A 25,542-nucleotide genomic window follows, 5' to 3' on the forward strand; every position below is an offset into this window, starting at 1 on the left:
GTATTTCAACATATTTATACTCATTCATGTTTATCGTTCACATACAGAAATTCAGTAAGTGCAACCAAGCAGACTGAGCCAACCAAGCAAAAATAATACAGTGTCTTAAAGACCAATAGTTAACAGTGCTGTCTCATCCTCCCTCCTTTAAGAAGAAATCACACTTTAACCAGCAGAAAACCCCTCACTGACCAGAACCAGGTCTTTTTTTTTCTTTTTTTTAAATTTATTTACCTGTATGACATTTAAAAAAAGATATCATGCCATTAACAGCGGTGCCTGTCTCAGCAGTGTGTTTACCAAAAATGATTTTTAAAATGTCAGATGGGTGGGGAAAAAAACTCCAAATACCTTTCGTTTTCCAGCACAGGCTCTTTAGATATAACATATACTATTGTAAATACTATTCTTGTTTGTTGTCACATGACGCAGAATGGAAAAGCAACATTTCCAGTTGATCTAAAAAAAAAAAAACAGGAAGTTAAACATTTGATATACTTACTGCATGCCAAAATGTAAACAACAGAAAAGGATTAACAAACGCTAAAGTCTATAACCTATTAGAAAATTTCTGCCAGCAGTTTCAGTACAGTGAGTACACTGTAAGTACACTTAAATGGGTACACTGGGCAAAGCAGGATGAACTATGAGGTATCAGAGCAATTTCACGTGACCCCTCGCTATTTTTGCCATCTTTCACTTCATGGCTTTTATAGAAGGAACTAAGAGGGAACCAAATTAAAGCCAGTGAAGGAGTGGAATGGGGGAGAGAAAAGAAACCATTCACCATCCCCGTGTGCTGGCAAACTTCAAAATGTCATGGCTCATTGGTTACAAATAACCATAACAATGAGGGTAGAAAAAAAAATGCATCTCTGTTAAAACTGTTGCTTAATTAACATTTCAAAAGCCTTTAAGTATGGCAGGAGGACCATATTTAATGTGAGAGTTAGCTTTTGTGCAGAACAAATGGATCTGCATGAGGAGTTTGTTATTGATACAGACACAGTTAATGTTGCACGGCTACTTTAAATCATTGAACTGCCTGTCGGTTTTGAATGATTATGTCGGATTTAAGATAACGGTGACTGCCAAAGTATGAACACTCTTGTCAGCAACGGGTACAAAGGCTATTGAAACAATAATAAACAATAAAAAATGAACAGTTTATAGCCCATCGTAATTTGGGTCATGTCTGAAACTGCTGTGCCGACCAAGCTGACTGGGTTGCTCAGCTGCAACCTCATTGCCTGCGATATCTGTACACTGGCTCAAAGTCTAATGCAAAAAAACAAAAACAAAACAAAACAAAACAAAAACAAAAACAAAACCCAACTCTGACTCATTTGACTGAACATACCAAATATAGATTCATCAGAGAAACAAAGGCAGAACAGCACATCAGGAACTTCACAGGGAGCGAAATGTTGGTTGTATTAATATGCATAAACCCCTGGGTACACTTATAACTGCACATATTAGCAAGCAGTGCAAACAACACAGGCAGTGGTCTACTGAGCAGAGGGGAAAAAGTCATATGTGCAGATGAGTCATCCGTAACCTCTGTTCACCGCTAGCAGACAAGCGCACGTTTGACCACGTGCCGGAAGAAACCTGCGGGGCTGAGAGCGTGTTTACCGTGGCGAAAGTCCATGGTCGAACTTTCATGTCCCCAGTCTTTCCTCACTTACAAGCGTGTCTATGTGTTTAGTGACCACTCTTCATTAAAAAAAACTTGAGCAATAGTGCCCCCTGTGGGAATCCAGTGACAATAAACATTCACTGAAGCCAACAGACTTTGTGCTACTGCCTCAAGTCAGGTTTTACTTTTACTTTTACACGCTGTCTGGAGTGAATATGTGAGCTCTCAGTATTTTTCATTAGTAAACACCGCGATATACCATGCCCTTTATTCGGTGGTGTACTGAGACTATCCCAAGCATCGAAGTGCATGACACTCTGTCAATACGGAACGCACCGACGCTGGACGCCTGCAAAATGCTCCCAAAAATCAATTCTAAGGAATATCAGCGTTCCCAACTGAAACATACCCATTTCAGCAACAGGACTAGCAAATGTTAATTAACGGCGTCATAGTGAACAATCTATACTGACACGGGAAAAGTAAACTGGAGCAGGTTCTGGTTTCATTATCGGTTATCACGCTTTTGATGTCGAAAACTAAATGTCACCGCTTAAAGCAGTTTTACATTATGCTGGCACAACATCAATACTCGGTTATACCGTATGCACTCAGTATCTCAAGTGGGTTGTAAAACTATAGGAAAAAAAAAACCTATTGTCTTGCAAAATCGACTAGACTTCTGAAACTTGTGTTACGCAAACCCGAAGGATAGGTATCCGTTCAGCCGTATGGCCCGCTAATGTGGGCATTCATTACTCGCGCTTTGACCAAAGTAAATGAAGGACCTTCATGGAACGATGCTCGGCTAATTTAAATCTATTACACTAAGGCTTTGTTCAAAAGAGGAGAGAGCTCCGTTCATTAGCGAAAAAGGGGAGCTAAATCTATAGAAGCCTATTGATCTTTCAGTAAATAAATAAATAAACACTTCATCATTGAAATTTCAGTTTTAATTCAATTGTGAAGTGACAGGTCAACTGTTGTATGTTGGTGAGAGCAAATTCTTTTTACATAAAAAAAAAACACCACTATACAGCAGTAAAACAGTGTATTGTAGGTCTGTACCAGTTTTCAGTATCGCTCGTACTAAAATCATACTGCAATATTTGTGCATTAAAAACAGTACTGTGTAATACTTTAATTACAATTAAAACATTTCTCTTCTTTTTTCAAACATTAGGAAGACAAGATATACAATACAATCAATGAAATCTACAGTGTACAACTATACAAGGAAGGCTGCTTTGGGCCTACAAATACACAGTGTACCATTAAAAACAGCCTATTAAGTAAAAATAACGTCACTTTTCAACATTTAATTTCAATGCACCGTTTTATATGAAGAATCAGGAATAGCGTTCTAGATCGAGGTGTTTCTGCTTGTAACATTAACCATCTCAGTTTAAAACATATTTCATTAAGAGTTGAAGTCTCAATTTATATTACAGCTTAAACACAACTAAGGTGCCGTGTTAGAGAGAGGGGGCTGAATGAGAGAGAGAGAGAGAGAGAGAGAGAGAGAGAGAGAGAGAAAGAAACCATTGTTTAAGACTGTGTTTAATCTACATTGGCTAAGAATGAAAGCGGTAGAATTACAGTAAAATGCACCTCAAATGAAAAATACCATATTCTGCAGTCCTGAGTTTTTTTTGTGTACTGGAATACCGCATACATCGTGATCACATTCCAGTTTTAAATTAATGATTCGCTACCGCTGTTAAGTAAGGATATGTGCAGAGGCTTGTTTACTGGTTTAAGCCCTTTTTTTTGTTACTGGTACCACTGATGCAGGAAAAGCGTTTACAATGATCTTTTACCGGCATTAAGGCAAAGGTTTACAGTGTGTAACTCTAATCACAGTCACATTCATACACAACACTTCAAGCACACACTGACATACGTGGCCACACACACACGCACGGACATGCACACGCACACGCACGCACACGCACGCACGCGTGCGCACACTTGCTCACATTTTGTTTCTAAGAGTGGTAGTTTGTGTTATTATTCTCATTGCATTAATAATAATTCCTATCAGTACAGACACACACAAGCCTGACCATGACAGGAGACAGAACAGTCAGTTGATTCTTTGTATCTAATAGCTAAAAACCCAACAAAGGCCACATGTTGAACCGTGAGAGAAAGATACCCTGGGTTACTGATGCTGTTAAAAACTCTCATAATTCAGTCTTTTCCTCTCTCCATTTCCTATAAATTCTCAGATATCTCTCCAAGTCTTGTGACTGCCCTTTTGGAACTAGGTGAGCTACAGGATCAGGGGAAACCCCTTTTCTTAGTGAATTGGCACTCGGCACAGATCCGAACAGCTTCCCCCAAAACTGAAGTGCCATATTTTCAACGGCTTAGTTGTCCTCAGTCAGTCAGTTTCGCTTCTGCCGTCTTTAGCTGGAGAGACCGGCCTACACTCGCCCTTTGCTCGCGGCTATTCCGATTGGCTGTGAACGGCCTTGACGATGGGAAATGTTCAGCCTTTTCGGAGCCCCCCTGTTCCGCAGTGGCGTCTCAGTCATCTCTGTTTGGGGGGTTAAGTGCTTTCTGTCTGGGCTGGCTAAGGGCGGTGAAACCTGCAGCGGGGAGTTTGAGGAAAAACATATTAGCGTTTGCGCCATACGCATCCAGAGGGCAAAAATACAATACACAATCAATCATACGTTTAAATAACGGTGTCAAGCCCTAATTCTGGTGGAAAGGCAATTAGCACCACTGGCACTGGCCAGCTGTATAATTTTAAGCTACACATACTGGAACAATAGGTAATTATTTCATCACGACAAAATGACCAGCTGTTCAGATCGGCTGTGGGCTTAAAGATGAGCAATAACTCTACTTATCCACTTCAAAAGCATTTCCCACTGGTCAAAGACAAAAAGCTCTCAAAAACTACACAGCATACTCTAACACAGAACATCTTGAGCTATGCAGCATGAGACCAAGGTCAGTTAGAGGTTGTACGGCTTTACCAAAGAAACAGACGGACAGACAGACAGACAGACATGCATCTAGAAAATTGCAAAAGGTAGAGAGATAGAGACTGAGAGGCACAGACAGAAGATAAAAGAAAAGGAACGTGCCTGGTATAAATGCGACTCTCCTCGTGAACCTCCATCTCTGTGCTTTTAAACTCATTCAGCTCTTTTCTGATGGCAGCCTAAATGAGAAGGGGACAAAGAGAAAAAAAGATGATAAAACCTCCTAATGCACAGGGTGGCCAGGCCCTGCTGGAGATTATTGTCAATCAACTGTTCATTAGACACTGACTTTTTTTTTTTTTCTTTCTTTTTTCTTACACCAGAAAAACCTGTGTTCGCAGCAGGAGGACTTTGACGTGAAAACCGGTGGGACTACAGACTTGAATCCATTTTCTGAACTAAGTTAACAAACTCAAACAGAGAACTTTAATTACGGTGAACAAAAGTGAGCAGCCTTGCTGCTTTACCCTTGAGCTCTCGGAGGTTCTGCTAGCCAGAAGGCTTGAGCTGAAACCCAATGGATCTCTTCACATTAGGCTTTCACTGAATTTTTTTTTAGCGCTGCTTTAAAAAGGTGAAAAAAAGCTCCGTTTCAAAGCCCCTGGTCCTGCTCTGCTGGTCTGGGTTATTCCCTTGGTAAAACCTTATAAATCCCAGGCTGAGAGCCTCAGGGGTATGTGTGTGTGTGTGTGTGTGTGTGTCTCTAAGAAGGCCTTCTTTATTTCATTCAGGATTTGCTGGACAGGCAGAGTAACCATTTTCTGTAGAGTAATTTTCCTCTAAAATCTGACAGGTATTTGAGCATATGTGTGTGTGAAAAAGAAAAAGACATGCATAAGATAATATGAAAATCAACGGGAACAGCCGATTTGAAACTGTGTCTGTGGGGCTTCCACTAGGTGGCGCACTCGAGGAGCAGCGAGGCCTCACCTTGTCGGCAGGGGTGAGTCTGGTCCAGGGTTTGTCAGCGCGGCGGTCGTAGTCGTGTGCCTGCGTGCACTCCACGTATTCGTGGAAACGCAGGATTTTACGGGCCTGCAGCTCTGCTACCGTTGGTCTCTGGGACAACTGCACAGACAAACACATTCACATTTACATTCCCCCATTTAGCAGAATGCTTTTATTCAAAGCCACTTCCAAGACAGGCAGAATACAAACCAAGCATACAGCCATAAGGAGCTGTCTGTTGCTTAAGTGCCACCGTTAAAAGTTCGATATTAGACTAGATGTAAATGCAAGAATGTTGATGGAAAACAGGAGAGTGGACAATGAGTGGGTCAAGAGCCTATAATATAAACTACTGGCAGCAAGTATCACAGAGAGTGCTGCATAGCACCAGTCACAGAGGGAGAGAGAACTATATCATAAAAGTAACTGCGTTCAGGACAGTATTGTCATAGATTTACAACATTTATAAGGAAGTGCTATGAAATAGAAATGATAAAAAAGGTCAGTAAATCATGGGAACATTGGAGTTAAAGACAGTGTGTAGAGATCAGTTGTAGAAAGATGGTTAGCTTGTGGCTGAGGAGATAAGTGTTTCACAAAAAGGTCCAAAGTTGACCAAGTTGTGACTCGTGAGAAAAAATATGGTCAAACGTATAAAGTAAAGTAAGCCCTTCCATCTTTTCTGAAACACCTGGTCAAGAATCAGTTTGGATTATATTCCTGGAATGTGAGCATGCGTATTGTTCTATTGGATACACGTGTGTGTGTGTATGTGTGTGTGAGAGAGAGAGAGAGAGAGAGAGTGTGCATGTGAAATGTGGTACTGGGTGTATGTGTGTGAGACTCTGAGTGACGGATGAGTAATAGTGTGTCCGAATGAGAGCAGTGGATGTGAGTGTGCGTGTGCGTGTGCGTGTGAGTGTGAGTGTTCTCGTGCGTGTGCGCGTTGGACGTGTGTCGAACCTTTCTGGTGAGCCTGCGTTTGATCTCACTCCTCTCCGCTCGGCGATCGGCCTCGTTCTTGGCTGGAATGGAAAAGAACATTCCATAAGACTCCGGGAGGAAAAAAAAAAAAAAAACCCAGTGGCAACGGACAGGGTTCTGCAGAGCGTCTTCAGAGAAAGACAGACTGTGAGACGGGAGTCTACCCTCTTCCTCCCTCCTCACAACGCAGGCCTTTGTTTTACACAGCCCTCTCTGTGTGTGGACGTGTGTACAGCTCCCCAGCAAACAACATCAAATTTGTTTAAAAAAAAAACCCAGAGTGCTAAACCGGTATGTTATCATATGTGGTGGTTCTGTGGTATGAATTGCTGCTGTGTTTTCCAGCTATGCAAATTTAGGCTAAGCTAACATGTCAAGACATATTGCATTCCTTTTATCCCTTTTTTTTTTTTTTCCCCTCCTCAAAGCTCTTCCACAGAACCTCCCCACAAAGAGCAGTTCTCTTTCAGGATTGCATTAACACACCTGATTCACCTCATCAAGGGATTTTGGGCCAAGTTGAATCATGTGCATTAGTACTAGGACACATCCAGCCTGAGAGCAGAGAGGTCAATTATAATGGACTAGAAAATAGCTACTGGCTTCCCTCATTGACGTCTAACTTGCATTTCAATGCTACCACAAGGTGGCGATAGAGTGAACTTGACAAAAACACAGTAACTCGTAAAATTATAAATAGAAGCCAAATAATGCAACAGAACAAGAAAGAGGAGAAAAGGGAAAAGACAGGGAAAGAAAACAGGAGAAGGGGGGGGGAAAGTAGCTGGACAGTTGGACAGCTGAATTCTGGAAAATTCTGGAAAATTCTGAATACTGATGACAGTTACCTTGAAGAATGTTTCTATCCTCAAGTTCCTGCATTGTGGGTCTCTGACTCAGCCTCCTAATGGGACACATCAAAACACACACACACACACACACACACACACACTGTCAGTGAGAGGGGAAAAAAAAACAAAACAAACAGTACGTCCGCACACGAGGACAAACAGGCGGCGAGCGCTCTGTGCTGTCGGTGGGATGTAGACCTGGCTCGTACCGTGTGAGCGTGGTACTAATCTTATTGCGCACCGCCTCCCACTGCTCCCGATTCTTCCAGCTCATGGGCTCCTGGCTGTCCTGGCTCTCCTGCTCCAGTTTCTCCTGCTGACGCTCCAGCTTCAGAGCCAGGGTGTCTTTCCTCTTCACACGACTGGCCAGCCCATCTAACATACAGAGAGAGAGAGAGAGAGAGAGAGACATACAGGTGGGGGAAGGTTCATCAACATGGGATGTTGCATGGTTAAAATACAGTGATTTTCTCGGAAAGCTGACGTCATTTTATGCTGACTGATTTGGAAAGACAAGCAGACGTTATGACAGCATATACTGACTGAAATCTCATTATCTTCAACTCCTGTAATGAGTGTCTGTGCAGTTTGTGTCACTTTACTTAAGAACATTTCTAATTATCTACTGACTATAATAAAAAAAAAAAAAAAAGATGAAATTTGAGAAAGCAATATCGTACTCATTGGTACGTCATCCTCCTCATCTTCGTCGTCGTCTCTGTATAGAATAGGCCCGTCTGAGTCACTCTCCTCCTCTTCCTCGCTGTCACTTTGGCCCTGGCTCTCAGGGATGACGCTGACAGAGGGGTCGACCACCAAGCCGCGCCGGCTCCGTGGCTCCAGCTCGGGCTGGTGAGGAGGACGTGGAGCTGGTTTTGGGCGGAGCTTTCTCAGCTCTTCCTCTATGTCAAAGTCATCATCCTCAGGACTGGGGCACAGAGAGAGAGAGAGAGAGAGAGAGAGAGAGAGAGAGAGAGAGAGAGAGAGAAAGCCATATTCAATTAATTTTACTAACACACTTCATTATACCCAACAGTTTAATGAAGTTTAAACATAAAACATGTAATAACTTCCATAACTTTCATTTGCTGAGTGGCCTAGTGAGGTTTCAACTGAACCGTTTCAGTACTGTGATTGCAATTGTCTCTGTAATTGTAATTGAAATTGTAATTGTAACCATGTGCTCTTTACAGGCTGAAGCATGAGACGATTAGCTATATAAGGTGTTGGAGAGTATGGCTGGAATCAGTTCAGAAGAAAAAACAACAGAACACAGAATGATTACAACAGTGAACGTGCTGGTGTGAGGAAGATGCACGGCGACTCACAGTCTGAGCGGTTCGATGGTGACCGGTAGAGAGTAACGTCCTCCAGGTTCCATGAGGAACTCCAGCTGTTTCTCAAACAGCTGGGAGTGCGCGCGTTGGGAGCCGTCTGGTTTGGGCTGGACCAGGCCGGGGCTGTTAAGAGCTCTCTTGATCAGTATGTGAAGGGGGACGGGAGGCTGACTCGGGGGTTCGGTCGTGGGACTGGGTGGGTCCACGGTCACCGACTGCGCGAGAGCCACGCCGGGCTTCGGGTGGGTGGGGGGAGGCGACGGGGGGATGTGGGAAGGGGGCGGAGAGACAGGGACGGAAGGGGTCTGCTGAGATCCGGGGGCTGGTTTGTTTTCGTCTGCCGTTGCGGGGGCGGGAGTCCCGTGCGGCGGAGGCGGGGGAGCGGCGGCGGAGGAGGAGGAGCCTTTGGCCGGGGGCTCCACGTGACTGGCCGGGGCAGGCTCCTCGGTGTTGCGTTTGGTGACGGGTGTCATCCTCTTCGGAGGCGTGGGAGGAGAACGCTTGGCTGGCACCGGGTTTGGCCCGCTGGCGACCTGTGGGATTTCCACTGTGGAGGAAAGAGGGATGACGCTACTCAGTGAGGGAACATTGAGAGGAAATGCAAACCACGCACAGACCATGCAACAGCAGGCAGAACCATCATTCAGCGAGATCGACCTGACTCAGACAAGAGGTGAGTGCAGTCGGGAGTTCCCAGAACTCCCAGTTCAGGATATAAGCTCGAGTGGAATCTCCTGATGTAACGGCATGATGAGGGTTAGTTTACAGAGTGGTATGAATGCAGCATATCTTCATCATTCTCAGTGTTAAGACAAAAGAAAAAAAAAAAAAAGCATTACGTAAGCATTTAGTTTAAGGCTGGCCGGGGCATCAGTTTGTTACAGCACAACACGCCTTGTTTTGAGTCACGTAACAGATCATATCAGGGACTTGGCTTAATTGGATTCCTTGAATTACAAATTCTTACACAATTCCTTCTGAGCGGCATGCTGTAACAACTGGTACTGTCATGCACTGAATGGGAGGAAAGGCTGTATTAAGAGTTCATTACAAGTCCATTTATAAGACTGTTAGTCCCTCTCTGGTGCTGTGAGAGATGCAAGCTGTGGGTGTGTGATGAACATGCATCACGTTTTCTTAGTCATTCCTTTAGTCATTGCATCGCTCGCGTACGTGGACGAAGGGGCTACCTGGACAGGGTTGGCCGCCGCGACGGCACAGGTAAGCGGGCAGGGACAGGTAGACGCCGAATTCGGCGGGGCGTTTCCAGCTGATCCAGTGGGGCGGAGGCGGGCCTTTAAAACGCCTGTTTAACGTTGACGCTGGTAGATATGAGGGTACACGTCAAGACCTTGGACGGGGTAAACCAGCTTTAATGACACTGTGGTGGTTGCCCTGCACACATTAAATTAGCCTACAGTGTGTGTGGTCACTAACAACATAACCTCACAACGTTACGATCCAGCGACCTTTGCCTTGACCTTTTCAAAACGCGCCTTACGTGGAGAGAGCGACACATCTGTGATAAAATCTCTTCTTCTCGTCCAGCTTCTCTTGATGACACGAACATATTTCGCGTCACGACGACGTCCCCGTAGGATGAATAAGCTGTTGGATTTGAGACGGCCCTGACCTCAGCTTGCCCTGAGCTACTGATGAGATGAGGGCTGCAGCTATAAATGGCTTTGACGGGCCTGGGAAGGGCGGGTGTCCTCCACACTGAAAATACAGGCAGCTGTTCCCTGCCTCGCCTGACTGCCAGCCTGCCCTCTCCGACCAGTGTGTCTACCAGCACATTCTACACATACCACCTGACTGGAGGCAGTTTATAACCCATGGCAGATGGTGTAGAGCTTCCTTACCCTGATAGGCAGAGTCAAGCATACTAGCAGAAAAGAACAAATGACCACAACAGAACTGATTTGATTCCCTACGCTGATCCAACAGCGTCAGAGAACATGGCCGTGACAAATAAAGGACTCGTCTAAAGAGCTTGAGTGTCTCCAGTGAGCCAAGGGCCGATACTTTTAGGACCCTTATCTAGATATCTGAGTGTTTCATTCCCAAAACATTATAATGGGGAGTAAATGATCAGTTGATGTAATTGGCTACTTCATTTATGTGGCTCTGGTAAGAGAGGACAATCAGTGGAATATACACATTACAGACAGATTACACTCTAATCACCAGCTTTGTGCTTTGTTTGTGAAAGGCTGCAGAGACAAGGAGTGAAAACCACTAACTGGTTGGTGTGCTGTCACGAAGACCTGAGAGACTGAAGGTACAAAACAAGCCTCCAGGCTCAGGGGCTTCACGCATACACTGAGCCAAATCACAGCCCTCTCAGCCCGAGGCAGCCAATCACAGACAAACTTGGTCAATGATCCCAATGCAAAATTTTGCAAAATGAGTTGTAAACAGATCCAGCAGTGTGCCATTGTGAAACCACAAAGAGAAACAATAAACTAGTATTCATCAGTCTACGTTAGAAAATACATGAAAACATAACCTTAACACCCACACATAGAGTTCCAATATACATCAACAATTATATGTATCACTGTGTAACTATGCATGCACACACACACACACACACACACACACACACACACACATATATATATATATATATATATGTATTGACTAATTATTATCTTTCTAGAAAGCCCCAAACTTGCACATTTTAAGTGACCTGTTTTACACCACCAGAAAGTATTTGTGAGTTACTTTGTTAAATATATGGGGGGAAAAAATCTCTGATTGAACCATGGGCATATAGCCAACAGTTATAGCTCCACAGACTGAATATGGGTGAATACATATTTAGGTTTCAACAGAAATCCCTGCAGCCTAGAGAAAGATGAAACTCAAGGCTGGTAGGACATGCTGTGGCAAACACCACACACACACACAAACACATACACACACACACAAACGCACAACCAGTCAGCCAATCAACTGCTGGGTACAAAGGAGGTGTTCTTGCTTGGTGAGCACAGCGCAAGGGAAGGGCCCTTTTCTGCAAAAACACAGCACAAACAAGTCTGTGCTTGCCCGTGTCTCAAGGAACATACTGAGAACACAACCGCAGTGAAGGGCAAACCAACTGAGTATGCTCAGGTGTTACTCAGCTGATGGAGCATTGCTTACACATGTGTGTCCGCAGTGTCCAGACAGGAAAACGGTTTGGTCTTTGGCCTACAAGTTCCTCAATGCAGAAGATACACAGTAATTACGGTCACTGATACTAAGGCTATTGAATCACAACCTGACAGCTCAAAATGACTTGTAATACCAACATACCCAGCCTGCTGAGACACACAAACACATACACACACACACACACACACACACACACACACACACACACACACAAAAAAACCCTGCTAACATAGAGTGATTGGCCAAAATATGCAGCGCTGAAACATGAGCTTATTAAAACAACTGCAGGAGTCAAACAGCGATGACTTAGACAACAGTGAGGCGGCATAAAGCGGACAGGACTCACCTTGCAGCGTGGCGTTGCTGTTACGGTTGGTGGGTTTGGGAGGTGGGGCAGGGGGTTGTTTGGGGTGGGCGTGAGAAGGGACGGGAGGCGGGACTTCCTGTTCGACGGCAGGCACGGGAGGCGTGGGGCTACGGCGAGATGATTCGTCCGTTATTAGGGACACGGTCCGTGGGGGGGGCTTAGCGATGGGGGGTGCAGAGGATGAGGAGGCAGTGGAGGAGGAAGAGGAGGCAGACGAGGACGAGGAAGACGAGGAGAACTTTCTCTCGGTCTCTGCGGAGGACGACATCAACCATTTGGGGGGGAGGATAGCTTGTTTGGGCGGCTGAGGCTCCTGGGGATTGGCCTGTCCTTTGTCAGGCCTGGGGATGGGCATGGGGCGGACACCGACTGACCCTAGATCAGGGCCGGGCAAGGAAAAGACAGACAGACACACACACACAGACGCACAGGGACACGGAAGCACAGAGACAAATGAGGAACACAGGCATTGCCAGGCACAGTTACACAGACACATGGTAAAACTAACACAGGGGAGAAAAAAGCACACTAACACAATGTCACATGGTCACATGAACAAAAACGGCCAGGGAGCAAAAGCCGGTATGAAGCAAACCTACCGTCTTTGAGAAAGCGGAGCTGAGTCCGGCTGTTTCTCAAGACACTAAGGCGACGCAAGAGAGCTTAGCTTACGCTTGGCCCAGATATCACTCTCCTGTATTCTCTCCATTCAAGGAGGAAAAAAAAAAAAGCAACTGTTGTCCACACACCTGTAAAACTTCATGTCTGGACAACAGCGCTATCAGGTAGCAGCTAAGAGAAACGGGTCGGCAGTTAACGCTTTCCAGGCTAAGCGAATAAATGAATGGTTGTTAGTTATTCAAATAAAGCACTTGCAATTATAAATTGTTATGAGGGAGCTAGTTAATGTTTTCCCAGCAATTTCACTAGCTCCCTCCCCTAGCCATAAACGTTGGCCTTTTAAATTCTGGGAAGCTACGAGCTTATGCATTCTTGACTGCTCCCACCATAGCTCGGCAAACAAACTTTCCAGGATGTTGTGAAACACTTTTAGGGAAAAAAAAAACGACTGTGAGAATTTGATACCAAACACATGATGCAACTGATAAAATCAAGCGTGCTCAGGTACACACTCACACTCACACACTCACACAAATGTCAGCATTAAGGCACTTTCATCAAAATTAGCTTTCTGTACTCTTACGTGGACCCTAACTTGAAACACCGGGGAAGTTAATGAATGTCGGGTGTCACGTTGCGGCGTGTGCATGGTCTACCTTACCTGAGCGTGCTCGAGCCTCTTCCTCCGCAGGCGTGTATCGCGGGAGGGTGCTGCTACGCTCGAACTCTGACAGTGGCCGTACCTTCATGGCCAGTTCGGAGGAGCTCTTCTGGATGGCGTACCTCATGTCTATCTCCGACGCCGGCCTGTCCGGCTTGACGTCAGCCGCCTGTCTCTGGGGCACCGGACGTCTCCCCTCTCTCCTCTCCATTTCCTCTCTTCTGTCTCTCTCTTCTCTTCTCTCCCGTTCCTCTCTCCTTTCTCGCTCTTCTTTCCGTTCGTTCTCCTCCCTCCTGTCTCTGTCATCTCGTCTCTCCGGCTCTTCCCGCCTGTCCCGGTCTTCTTTTCTGTCTCTTGGCTCTTTCCTTTCGCGCTCCTCCCTCCTTTCGCGTTCTTCTCTCCTCTCTCGATCTTCTCTTCTTTCTCGGTCGTCCCTCCTGTCTCTTTCTCGGTCGTCCCTCCTGTCTCTCTCTCTGTCGTCCCTCCTGTCTCTCTCTCTGTCGTCCCTCCTGTCGTCCCTCCGGTCATCTCTCCTGTCTCTCTCTCTGTCGTCCCTCCGGTCGTCCCTCCGGTCATCCCTCCTGTCTCTCTCTCTGTCGTCCCTCCGGTCGTCTCTCCGTACCCAGTCCTCTTTATCTTCTCTACCATCCCTCCGTTCCCTGTCGTCTCGCTCCCACTTGTCATCTCTCCTGTCTCGCCTGTCTCTGTCTTCTCTTCTGTCTCCTCTCACCTCCCTGTCATCTCGCCTGTCCCGTCTCTCCCTCTCCTCTCTGTCATCTCTCCTTCCTCTCTCCTCTCTCTCGTCTCTCCGCTCTCTATCATCTCTCCTGTCGTCTTTGCCCTGAGGTCTGGGGAGGGAGCCTGTTCTTCTGTCTGGTTCTGACGGGGGGTAGCTGCGCCGGTCCAGGTCGGACGGTAGCCTGGTTCTGGAATCCACGTCCAGTGGTTGCCGGTTCCGTCGCTCGATGTCAGATGGCGCTCGGCTCCTCCGGTCCGGTTCCGGAACCAGGGAGCTTTTCCGTTCCTCGCCCTGTGGCAGCCATGTGGGATTCACTCTGGCGTCAGGGCCTGTATCCCCTGCCACGGGCACGGTGTGGCCGTTCTTCACCGCAGGGGCTTTTGATTGATTCACATTGTTCTCTTCTGTAAAAAAAAAAAAAAAAAAATATCAAACAGAGATCACCTCTTAGAGTTTACTCAATATAATAAAAAGTTAGCTACAGAAAGGTAACGTCATGGGATTACTGCACTACAACGGTCTGGAATCTCCTTAAGCAGTTCCTCTAATACCTACTACCAACCAAATGAAGCCCAAATGAGGGTCCCATCTATACACAGCATGAAATCAGAGGATATGTTTTACTTTCCTGACTAACCAAGCTATCTCAGAAGGCTCCTTCCTGAATGTGGATGGTTCTGGTTTGTGTAAGGACTTACCGTTCTCTGAGACCTCTTTCAGTACTCCTCTGTCTATGAGCTCCTGCCTGGTTCTTCTCATCGAGATCTTTCTTTCCAGAACTTTCAGAGGAAAGAGAATAAAAGTGAGCATTTTGTAAAAAAAAAAAAAAAAACAGCCATACAATAAGGCATGACAGTTGACAACTGAAATAAAGCATGACTTTGACTGAAGAGGGGGATGGAAAGGCACCTTCAGAGGTCTCCTTAAACTTCTCACTGCTCTTCTTCTTCCTCCATTTCCAGGGTTTGAAAATCTTGCCAAAGTTGGAGAACTTAGCCTTACGCTTCGAGGGGGGGGTACTGCTGGCGGAGTTTGCCCCATCACTCCCCACCGTGCTGCTCTTGTGATCAACTTCATCATCTAGCAGAGGAGGGAGGCAGGGAGAGAAAGGGAGAGAGGCAGAGAGAGAGAGAGAGGGAGAGAGAGAGGTAAGGAGGAGACTGTAGGAATCATAACAGCCCACCAGCTCTGACATAAGGAATTTGGAGGTTTAAAAGGTTAAATGAATCAGTATAATGTGAGTGAAGACACTTTCTGAGCTCGTGTTTCATGGCGTTGTTTACGGAGGAATGATTTTTAACAAAAAAAAAAAAAGCCCTCGTCCAGTTCTTCCAACTCAATACGGAGCAGAAACGCAGAAAAAGTTTCTTGGATAAACCCGAGTGTCTTTAGTGAGATGAGGAGTCAGGGAGCTTCGTGGTTGTGTGTAAATCAAGAAGGATATGTCGGAGTGAAAGCTCACCCTGCATTCCTCACCCTGACTAAAATACAGTCTCACTGCTCTGAGATCAGGGTTGGGCCACAGCTGCCACTCACCAGGAGTCAGACACGCTATACTCCGCTTCGTCTTCAACAAGCCGTGGAGGTGACCGGGTAAAACACGTTTTTTTCCCCTTCAAGTTAAAACATGTTACTGCTTCGTCGATGTTTCAAACTGATACGTTATGTCTTTTGGATGTTACAGATATAGGATATCTAACATGGGAAACCCCGTATTCTCGGTATTATCAAAACCAAAGAAACACAGACTGGTTGTTCTGCGAGTTAAAAAAAAACCAAAAAAAAATCCAAGAAAGCACGTGGAGAGAATGAGTAGTACCTAAACCGAAACTGGATAAAGAGGAAAAAAAAAAATAGATAAAAACCCACAGATATGACTGAGTTGAGATATGACTAAAACCTTGGCTGATGACTTCACAATACAGTCCATTATGAAACTGAGCCGTTCATCACTGTTTAAAAACACAAACAAAACAAATCCAATCGGTGTGTGACGTGCGTTCTGATGGTTATGACAGGACATCCGACCGCTAAACCCAGGAGTCCTTCGCTGTATTACTCACGTCTTATCTTTGTTGATTACCTCACTACCGCAATGGACGCGATGTCCTGGGGTCACATGACTTGGAGCATATCAACACAGCATTCCTGTTTCACATCAAGTTTAATGAGTAAGACAAGGGTGGGAACATGCTGAGACTCATAATGGAGTCAATAAACAGCCAAGGAACGGTGATATTGTGATTTTACTTTGTGTGTAGTCTTGTTCTGCTGGTCGTACACAGTAAGACCAATCCAAAGTTCACAGATACATGAGGCTGTGGGGTGGGGGGCTCAAATCACTACTAAGTGAAGTCGTTCCTTTTGAAAAGGTCATTTTAGACTGAAATAGTGGGCCGACATTACGCTATTGGTGATGACGGGAGGCGAGATAAGCTATTGAAGAGTAATGTTCATTTTCTGGAGCTCTCCCGGTGTCCAAAAATCAGTCTGGGCCGAATAAAAGGATATTATGTCTCTACTCGTTAACGGTGAGCTCATGCTCTCCATTTAAACCAGTATCATTCACCTCCTCCACAGCGTCTCCTCTTCTCCACCCACACCCCCATACAAAAAAACCCAAAAAAAAAACACACACACACATAAGCCAAGCCAGGCGGTAATGGCCTGTTTGAGAGAGAGTGGGAGTTTCTGTTCTCACTCCTCTGGCTTTCTGTCAAACGCAGGCAGCTGAGAAGGCACACGCTCTGGGAAGACCGACACGCTGGCCCTGTCGGAGAGGCGAGACAGGAACGAGCAAGCTCTGTCGCGCAGCATTTAAAGAGCGTCGCTCGCCGCCGAATGACCGAGCACGCGGCTAAAATAAGCCAGAGCGAAACGGTTCCCGAAGACACGAGACGAGGCAAATCTCGCACGCGGCTGCGGGGAGGGAAGCTCGGAGCGTTATCTCTTCAGCTGTCACTGCTGGTACTGAAGCTCCCTCCTGAAATGGAGCTTGGTAATGAAAAAAGCAAGCAATGCCTGGGAATCTAATTTACCCTTCTCAAATCAACTCGTACGGTAAAGAAAAAAAACAAACCAAAAACACGGCCATACTGGGCTGGTGGTTATTAATGGAGCGTATATGAGGAAAAGATAAGTTTGGAGAGTAAACACTGCAGCAGACTGGTGTGTTAAGAGGGCCCCTGTCTGCACAAACGCTTCCACGCCATAACAAGAACAAATGAAGCGCTCCTTTCATGATAAGGCTTTCGTTAAGGCGAGGTTAAAGACAGGTGGTTTCCAACCGACGATGCTCCTTAAACTCAAGCCTTCTCTCCTTTTGACAGCAACGAGTGGAACGTGTTGACTAAGCCTTCTGTCACTCCAGGAAGTAATGTTTACACACTCTTAGAATAACATCAGGCCTGTTTCAGCACACTCTTTCTGTATAGTCAAAACCACTGCTGAGCTGCAAAGCATTTTGAGAATGGTGTGGGAGCCTTGACAGTGCTATGTTAACACTATGGCCCTCCAAGCTCTTCTCTACACTGGGGCCACGCTCACACACACACAAACACACACACACACACACACACACACCTTGCGGCTGCTGGGAAAGAAGGAGGGCGCGGCGACAGGTACAGAAAACGGCGGCCCGTTGCCACGGCACCACGACCTCGTGTTACAATAGAACGGGACAATGCGAGAGATGGGTATCAGAGTACACGCAGAAGAATACACGCAGCGGGCCCTGACTGAGAGAGGCCAGAGATAGCAGAGAGAGCCTGACACCAATCCACAGTCTGAGACACAGTATTACTACAAAAGGTACACACACACACACACACACACACACACACACACACAGGCATGCGTGCAAACACACACACAGGCATGCGCGCGCTCACACACACACACACACAGGCATGCGTGCGCTCACACACACACACACACAGGTGCTCATTCATAAGCTGGAAAGTTACTGTAATGATCCTGCAGTGTATTTGCGCCTTTGCCTTTAGATGTCATAGCATTTCGTAAACTGCATCCTATCAAAGCTGATTTTGAGAAGAGGCATACCGCTTCCTGAAGGATAACATTCTTCAGAGTCACAAGCAGTTACGCTGTGTGAGTCAGTTATGTCATGTGGGTAACGTCCTACCTCAAGAGTTACTGAGCAGGTCAGGTCAACAACAAAGAGTCGTGTGAACACATACTCACACACAACACACGCACATACACACACACACAAGCACAGGGTAGTAAAGGGTAAAGCATTAAGGGAATGGGTGGGTAAGGAGGAAAAGGTCAAATATCCAATGCGTGTAAAAACAGCACTGAGAGTAAACTCACATGATGTCTCCTGCCAACACCCTGACACAATATTGACAAGTAGTTATCCCTCTAAGGAAACAGCATATGCCGGGGGGGGGGGGGGGGGGGGGGGGGCAGTAAGTAAGATGTGTAAAATAAGCATGTAAACATGAAAGCCTTTCAGAAACATTACGAATTTTGGTTACTTTTCTGGTTTGGCATCAGCTCACTCGAAAGCAACACAACATGTGATAGTGACATGGGTTGAAATGAAATGCTCAAACAGCTTCTATGGACTGAAAAACTCTCCCGAAACATGACGGTGCAATGCGCCCCCCCGGTTGTTTCTCTTATCGAGGAGAAAGCATTTCTGAAAAGTCAGTGGGTTCTCTCCAAACAACATCCAAACAAACTGCACGTGAAGCTGAGGGCAGTGACTATATATTTCACCGTATGCACGGGAGGCAGAAACCACAGCTTCACGTTTGGAATTCTAAACTCAAAGGCTATAATTAAAAACTGACAGTCAGACACAAAAAAAAAGGCAGGGGAAAAAAAAGAGAGTACTGAATAGTCTGTTAAAGAACAAATCCTCAGTCTCACAGACAGAACAAACAGGTTTCATATGTTTCTATAGGTTTCCTTTCATATGATGTGACACCACATAACAAAGTGACCCATTAGATACATCACAACGCACGACCATTCATTCTCACATACAGGGAGACACAAACACAGTGTCAGAGTCACTGTGTGACGACCATCACGCGTGACAAACACCAAGGTGTCAGCCAGAGGCTGGCTTTTCTGCACTTTGTGTTTTAGATCAGAGGAGTCGAGGTTGGGCTGAGGAAGGAAGGAGGGAGGGAGGGAGGGAGGCGAGGGAGCAGCGGAGAGAGAGGAAGACGGTGAACGGAGTCCGCAGGCCGGCCTGTTTCACAATCACCACATTCCATCAGCATGCCTTCTCCTCACACCTGTCCATGCCTGCCCCCTACCCCCCCACCTCTCTCTCTTTCTCTCTCTCTCTCGCTCTCTCTCTCGCTCTCTCTCTCGCTCTCTCTCTCGCTCTCTCTCTCGCTCTCTCCCTCCCTCTCTTTCTCTCTCTCTCTCTCTCTCCTCTCTTTCTCTCTCTCTCTCTCTCTCTCGCAGATCCGAAAGCGTGAAGGAATCCACGCAACACGCTGTCAAAAACAAAATCCGCGTTTTGAAGCTAGTGTACCAGTGTGCTCTTCATTCTGACAAACAGAGCACTACCCAGCCGTCAGCATATCATTACACATGTCTCACTCTCTCTGAGCTGAACAATAACTGTCTGATCTCACCAACCTGCCACAGTTTCACCCATAAAATGCCTTCACAGAATACTGCCACTCCCATACAACTTCCAAAACTGCTCCGGCTCACGGTCCCTGGAGTGTCGCTGTTAGAGGACTCACCGGTGTTGAGTGTTGGTTGTGGGGCTAATGTCTCAGCGCTGGTTCCTTGTCCCATGCTCCTGCCTCTGTGCCCCTATGTCCCGCCAGCCCCTTCCTCTCCTGGGGCCCGTGGCAGGGAGGGCAAAAAAAAAAAACCACACACACTCCTGTTCGGCTTTATGCTTCTTTCCCTCTCTCGCTCAGCTGACCTAACGCAGTTCAACTGTAACCCAAGACTGTCCGACTCACTCCGTTCTCTCGCTCTCTCTCTCTCTCTCGCTCTCTCTCTCTCTCTCTCTTTCCCTCCCACTCTTCGTTTCTTCGCTGTGTTTTTGTCTTTCTCTCTCTCTCCTCTCACACTCACTCACTCACTAAGCGGCAAAGTCCCTCCCTTCCACTTCTGACTGCATTAGTGAGGGAGGACACAGAGGTATGCCTGTAGTCTAGGATGCCTGTCATTCCCTAAGCCAGATTGTTTTCGGGGGCAAAGTTCACAGGAAGCAAAATAAGGAGTCGGCGCTGGTTTGGGTGGAGGGGTGGGGGCTTGCCAAGGGCAGTGACTCGAGGGATTTTTGAGGGGGGGATTTGTCCTCAGGGCAGACCCTGCACCTCTCCCATGACAGCACGGGGAGGGACAGGTAACCCGAGCAATACCTGGTAAACGAGCTGGGTGAAGGTGGAGTCCACAACTGGGGAGGAAGTGACATCACACAGGTGTCCAATTACAGAGATTACACAGATACACCGAGAAAGAAAGAGAGACAGAGAGAGAGAGAGCGAGAGAGAGAGAGAGAGAGAGACTGAGAGAGAGAGAGAGAGAGAGAAAGGGAGTCTTTCTGAAAGGTATACACAGCAAACAAGCAAACAATATTTACTTGTTGGGTTGCGAGTGTTCTTTCTCAGTGACATATTTGCATACCAAGATTAGTTGATATAAAAGTTCAGACCTTCTCTCAGGAGCTCTGCACCTGACAGTACACGCTACTACCTCTCAAAACACTTCCACCAAAAGAAAAGTCCTGAGAGGATTTCTCATCATCACTGTGATATCCCCAACATAATATTTATCAAAATTAAGATGGAAAAATGTTAAATTTGCAATGTTTTGTGCATGCTGTCTGAGATTTCGGGCATGTGTGTGCCACAGCCCGAGATCCTGACGTGTTTCAGCCATAAAGCACTGAACGACTCCACTTAGCGCTTCACAAACGTAGTGTGTATAGAAACAAAGCAATGTCTTTCAATACTGGGACTCATCTGTTTAATAAGAGAAAACAGGAAGCTCCCCTGGGTGCGAAACTTTTCCGGTGACTGAGCACAGAACATTTCTCCCTGCCTACAGACGCAATGCATTCTAGCGTATTCTAACCCAGTTAATCCACCTGAGGGTCACATCTGCCTAAACAAAATCCGTTATAAATCACTGGATCGCACGAGTGGTGAAGAGCAAGGAGTCAGGGTGTAATTACGATTTTGAGAGAATAACTGGGGGAATAATGGCTCTTGGAGGGACAGTCAACAGGGTTGATGGTAAGGACAGCATGTAATCGATGGCCAGTCAACAGGGTAGACAGTAAAAAGAGGATGTGATTGAGAAACAGTCAACAGGGTAGACAGTAAAAAGAAGATGTGATTGAGGAACAGTCAACAGGGTAGACAGTAAGCAGAGGATGTAATAGAGGAACAGTCAGCTGGGTAGACAGTAAGTAGAGGATGTCATTGAGGAACAGTTAACAGGGTAGACAGTAAGTAGGGGATGTAATTGAGGAACAATCAATAGGGTAGACAGTAAGCAGAGGATGTAATTGAGGAACAGTCAACGGGGTAGACAGTAAGTAAAGGATGTAACAGAGGAACAGTCAACAGGGTAGACAGTAAGTAGAGGATGTAATTGAGGAACAGTCAATGGGGTAGACAGTAAGTAGAGGATGTAATTGAGGAACAGTCAATGGGGTAGACAGTAAGTAGAGGATGTAATTGAGGAACAGTCAACAGGGTGGACAGTAAGTAAAGAATGTAATAGAGGAATAGTCAACAGGGTAGACAGTAAGTAGAGGATGTAATTGAGGAACAGTCAGTGGGGTAGACAGTAAGTAGAGGGTGTAATAGAGGAACAGTCAACAGGGTAGACAGTAAGTAGAGGATGTAACAGAGGAACAGTCAACAGGGTAGACAGTAGGTAGAGGATGTAATTGAGGAACAGTCAACAGGGTAGACAGTAAGTAGAGGATGTTTTATGAGTCAGTAGAGGTGGGTGTGTTTTTTATGGGAAGAGTCTGTAAATACTGGAAACTTGTTTACAGTAATGCAAATCTGTCTGGAACATTAGTGTGAAGCAGCTTTGCGAGGAAACAAACCGTGTCAAGTTGTACTGTGTGTGTGTGAGGAGGGGGAGAGGATCTTTGGTCTGTGAGAGAAAGAGAAGGAGGCTGCATGTCTCCAGTGCTTGTCAGAGCCAGTCTGCTTAAGAATGTACAGTAAACACACACACACACACACACACACACACACACACACACACACAGAGGACTGAGGAGGAGAGAGCTGGGTGGAGATGGCCCACCCTGTCAGAAGACACAGTCCAGATCAGGAGTCGAACAGCCTAACTAAGATAAAAGCAGGTTGTGAAGGCCGTGTGTAAATGAAGGAGTTTACATTTCAGAGGAGTTCCAGAACAAGGAATAAATTAGCCTACGGAGGCAGCCTTCTCTCATTGCCTGTAGTGACCGTAAAACACACAATAATAACTCCACTGTATGCTACTCTCTAAGGCCTTTTCAAAAACAGAGTCTGAAAGTAAGTCCCAGGCAAATCCAAAGAGTTATTTACTATTAGTATCTCTCACTAGCTACACTAATTCCATAAAGTCAGCGCTCACAGCCTTTGGAAACTAGACTGCCTTTCATAAAAGCAAACATGATGCCCCCTTAACGAGAGATACTGAAGGTACATTTCTTCGGTGTCTACAGAACAAGCTCTGATACGTGCAAAATATTTTTGAAAACTGATACTGGAGGAGAAAGAGAGAGAGAGAGAGAGAGAGAGAGAGAGTCTGAAATAAAGGGAGGACGACACATGAAACAATGGCATAATGCATTAAAAAGAAAAAAAAAAATGTAGACATGCATGAATGGGCTGAGACTGCAATGAGGAAGTTGATCTCTCAGCAAAGATAATGCAATTGGAGGGGAGAGGCACTTGCAGAAAAAAAAAAAAAAAAAAAAAGTGTCTCACGAACTGTTAAGAGACAAGTCTGTAAAGTCTTACCGCAGTGCCATCTAGAGGAACCAAAAGCTTTATGACACCTCAACGTGTAACAGTAACTGCTAACAATACTGCTAACTGCTAACTAATACTGCTAACTAACACTAACTACGAGGGATATCAGGGTCTGACTGTCGAGAGAATGCCTCTGATCCCACATGATCTGAACAACTTTAGAGAAGTTTGTTAATATCTGCTCTGTGAAAACTGTGGAGTTTAAAGGACATACATAATTATTAGAGCTATGACACTAATGTTGTCATAGTTCAGTTGTATAAAAAAAAAATATTAGGGATATGATTCTGACATTGTTATAGTTCGGAAGTAATACAACATAGACCTAATCATTATTAAGGATATGACTACAACACCATAATTATTAGGCACATGATTAAAACATCATAATTATTATGGATATGACTACAACGCTACAATTATTAGGCACATGATTAAAACACTATAATGATTAGAGACATGATTACAACATCATAATTATGAGGGGTATGATTAAAACGTCATAAGTATGAGGGAAATGCTGCTGATGCTGTTTTAGTTCAGATGTATTCAAACATTTCCGTGAAAAAGCTCAGCATACAGAGACCAGCGGCGGCTACTCTCAGTGACCTCATTTCCTCGAGGGCTGAAAAGCGCAGCACAGCCAAACCTCTCCATGTCCCAGGAAACACGGCCTGACTCCCTGCCAGCACAGTTTCACAGAGAGAGACAGTAGAATCCAGAGCTCAGGGCTTTAGATCTGCCTGCGTCAGACGCCATGCCAGTCTGAGATCAAAAGACCTGACCATGTTACATGTTCTCCTCTCTCACTCAGCTAATGTTTATATGTTTATAAATGTTTATATCGTCATCTTTCTGTCACGCTGAATAATCCTGACTTTTCTCTCTCCTTTCTTTATTTCTATTTCTGATCTGTCCATTTCTTAGCTAAGGCAGAGCAGCACGAAGAAGGAAGAAAGAAAGAAAGAAAAAAAAAAAAAACCTCGTTGCTCCGTTCCGAACAGAACATGTCTCCCAAACCGAGATGGCCGAGTTTCTCTGTGAGGCTACTGAATCAATGACGCTAAATTACACTGCTTTCCGGTAACGTTACAATAGACAGCCATCACTTGTGATAAGCAGTGAGGACCTGACAGGTTTATATTCACAGATATGTCCCTGCCTGCTTTGAGTGTTTGAGCTGGAACATCCTGGAAAGACAGAATGATGACACACTTTCCACAGCACTGAAACCACTGAGTCACTAGTATTTTCAAAAGCTCTCAACAACCTGGACAACACGACAAAAACACAATGGGAGTTTCAACAAACGTTCCCGGAGAAAGCCAACCAAAGTAAAAATCGTTCATTAGTAAAAAACCAAAGCAAAAAAAAACCAAACAAACAAACAAAAAAAATCTCATTCGTGAAAACCAAACATCACTCACCAACCGTTCAGTCTATACACGGCTTTGGTAAAAACGTGCAAACTTTCCGAAAAAGTTTTAATCCTCGTATGGATGTCCTTATATCCAATCGGTAAAATACATTAAAATAAACAAAGTGTTTGTGAACCGTTTGTATGTACCTGAGAAACTTGATTCATCCATAAATCCAAATATCCACACCGAAACCAGCGAGGAAAATACCGCACTACAGAGAGGAAAGGACTGATTTACACCTGAAGGTGTGTCCACTGTACAACATGCAATCAGATACTTCCTGAGTCAACAATGCTGATATGTGACTTACGTGCTGCAAACGAAACACTTGACCTTGACCCTCGACCAATCACGACAGAGTCCCATTGTCAACAAAAGCAATAAGGACCATGATTTTGGCCAATCACGATAGAGTCCCATTGTCAACAGAGGCAGTGATTGTGACTATGATTTTGCATGAGCTGTAGAGAGTTTGACGTCTCAATTATTTAGAACTCCCGAAAAGTGTAGAACATTACACAACATGTTTTCAACGTAAGCTGCTTCTTTAGGGCCAACCAAGAGGAAGATGCCCACTACCCTAGGAGAAAAAGATCCCATCACAAAGTGTCAGACGTTGATAATCGGGGACACCGAGGAGAAAGACTAGAGATTTGGAGTTGGGGTTGGGGTGTTTTCTTACCTCGGTTTTCCATTCCAATATCAGGAGCTCAGCAGCCACAGGCTCCTAGAAAGAGAGAGAAAAAAAAAAAAAGAGTTAGAAAAACAAAAGTGTGAATCAAAAACTTACAACTGGACTAGAGCCCGACCGACATAG

The 25,542-nt window shown here is 45.4% G+C and overlaps 1 protein-coding gene across 1 annotated transcript in view; it reads right to left on the reverse strand.

Annotated features, from left to right (window-relative positions):
- Positions 1–3,580: 3,580 nt before the first annotated feature.
- Positions 3,581–25,542, reverse strand: part of phactr4a (phosphatase and actin regulator 4a) — a 30,419-nt gene continuing 8,457 nt past the window's right edge. The window contains exons 3-15 of the mRNA XM_030788930.1: positions 25,408–25,452; positions 15,221–15,391; positions 15,010–15,090; positions 13,573–14,715; positions 12,270–12,665; positions 8,753–9,308; positions 8,105–8,352; positions 7,634–7,799; positions 7,422–7,477; positions 6,553–6,614; positions 5,572–5,709; positions 4,744–4,820; positions 3,581–4,236 (exon numbers count right to left, since the gene is read on the reverse strand). Of these exons, the coding sequence (XP_030644790.1) occupies positions 4,221–4,236; positions 4,744–4,820; positions 5,572–5,709; positions 6,553–6,614; positions 7,422–7,477; positions 7,634–7,799; positions 8,105–8,352; positions 8,753–9,308; positions 12,270–12,665; positions 13,573–14,715; positions 15,010–15,090; positions 15,221–15,391; positions 25,408–25,420 (3,123 nt within the window). The 5' untranslated portion in view covers positions 25,421–25,452 and the 3' untranslated portion in view covers positions 3,581–4,220. The remainder of the gene's footprint in view (positions 4,237–4,743; positions 4,821–5,571; positions 5,710–6,552; positions 6,615–7,421; positions 7,478–7,633; positions 7,800–8,104; positions 8,353–8,752; positions 9,309–12,269; positions 12,666–13,572; positions 14,716–15,009; positions 15,091–15,220; positions 15,392–25,407; positions 25,453–25,542) is intronic.

The sequence above is a fragment of the Chanos chanos genome, chromosome 12, assembly GCF_902362185.1.
Source record: "Chanos chanos chromosome 12, fChaCha1.1, whole genome shotgun sequence".
In the NCBI taxonomy this organism is placed as follows: domain Eukaryota; kingdom Metazoa; phylum Chordata; class Actinopteri; order Gonorynchiformes; family Chanidae; genus Chanos; species Chanos chanos.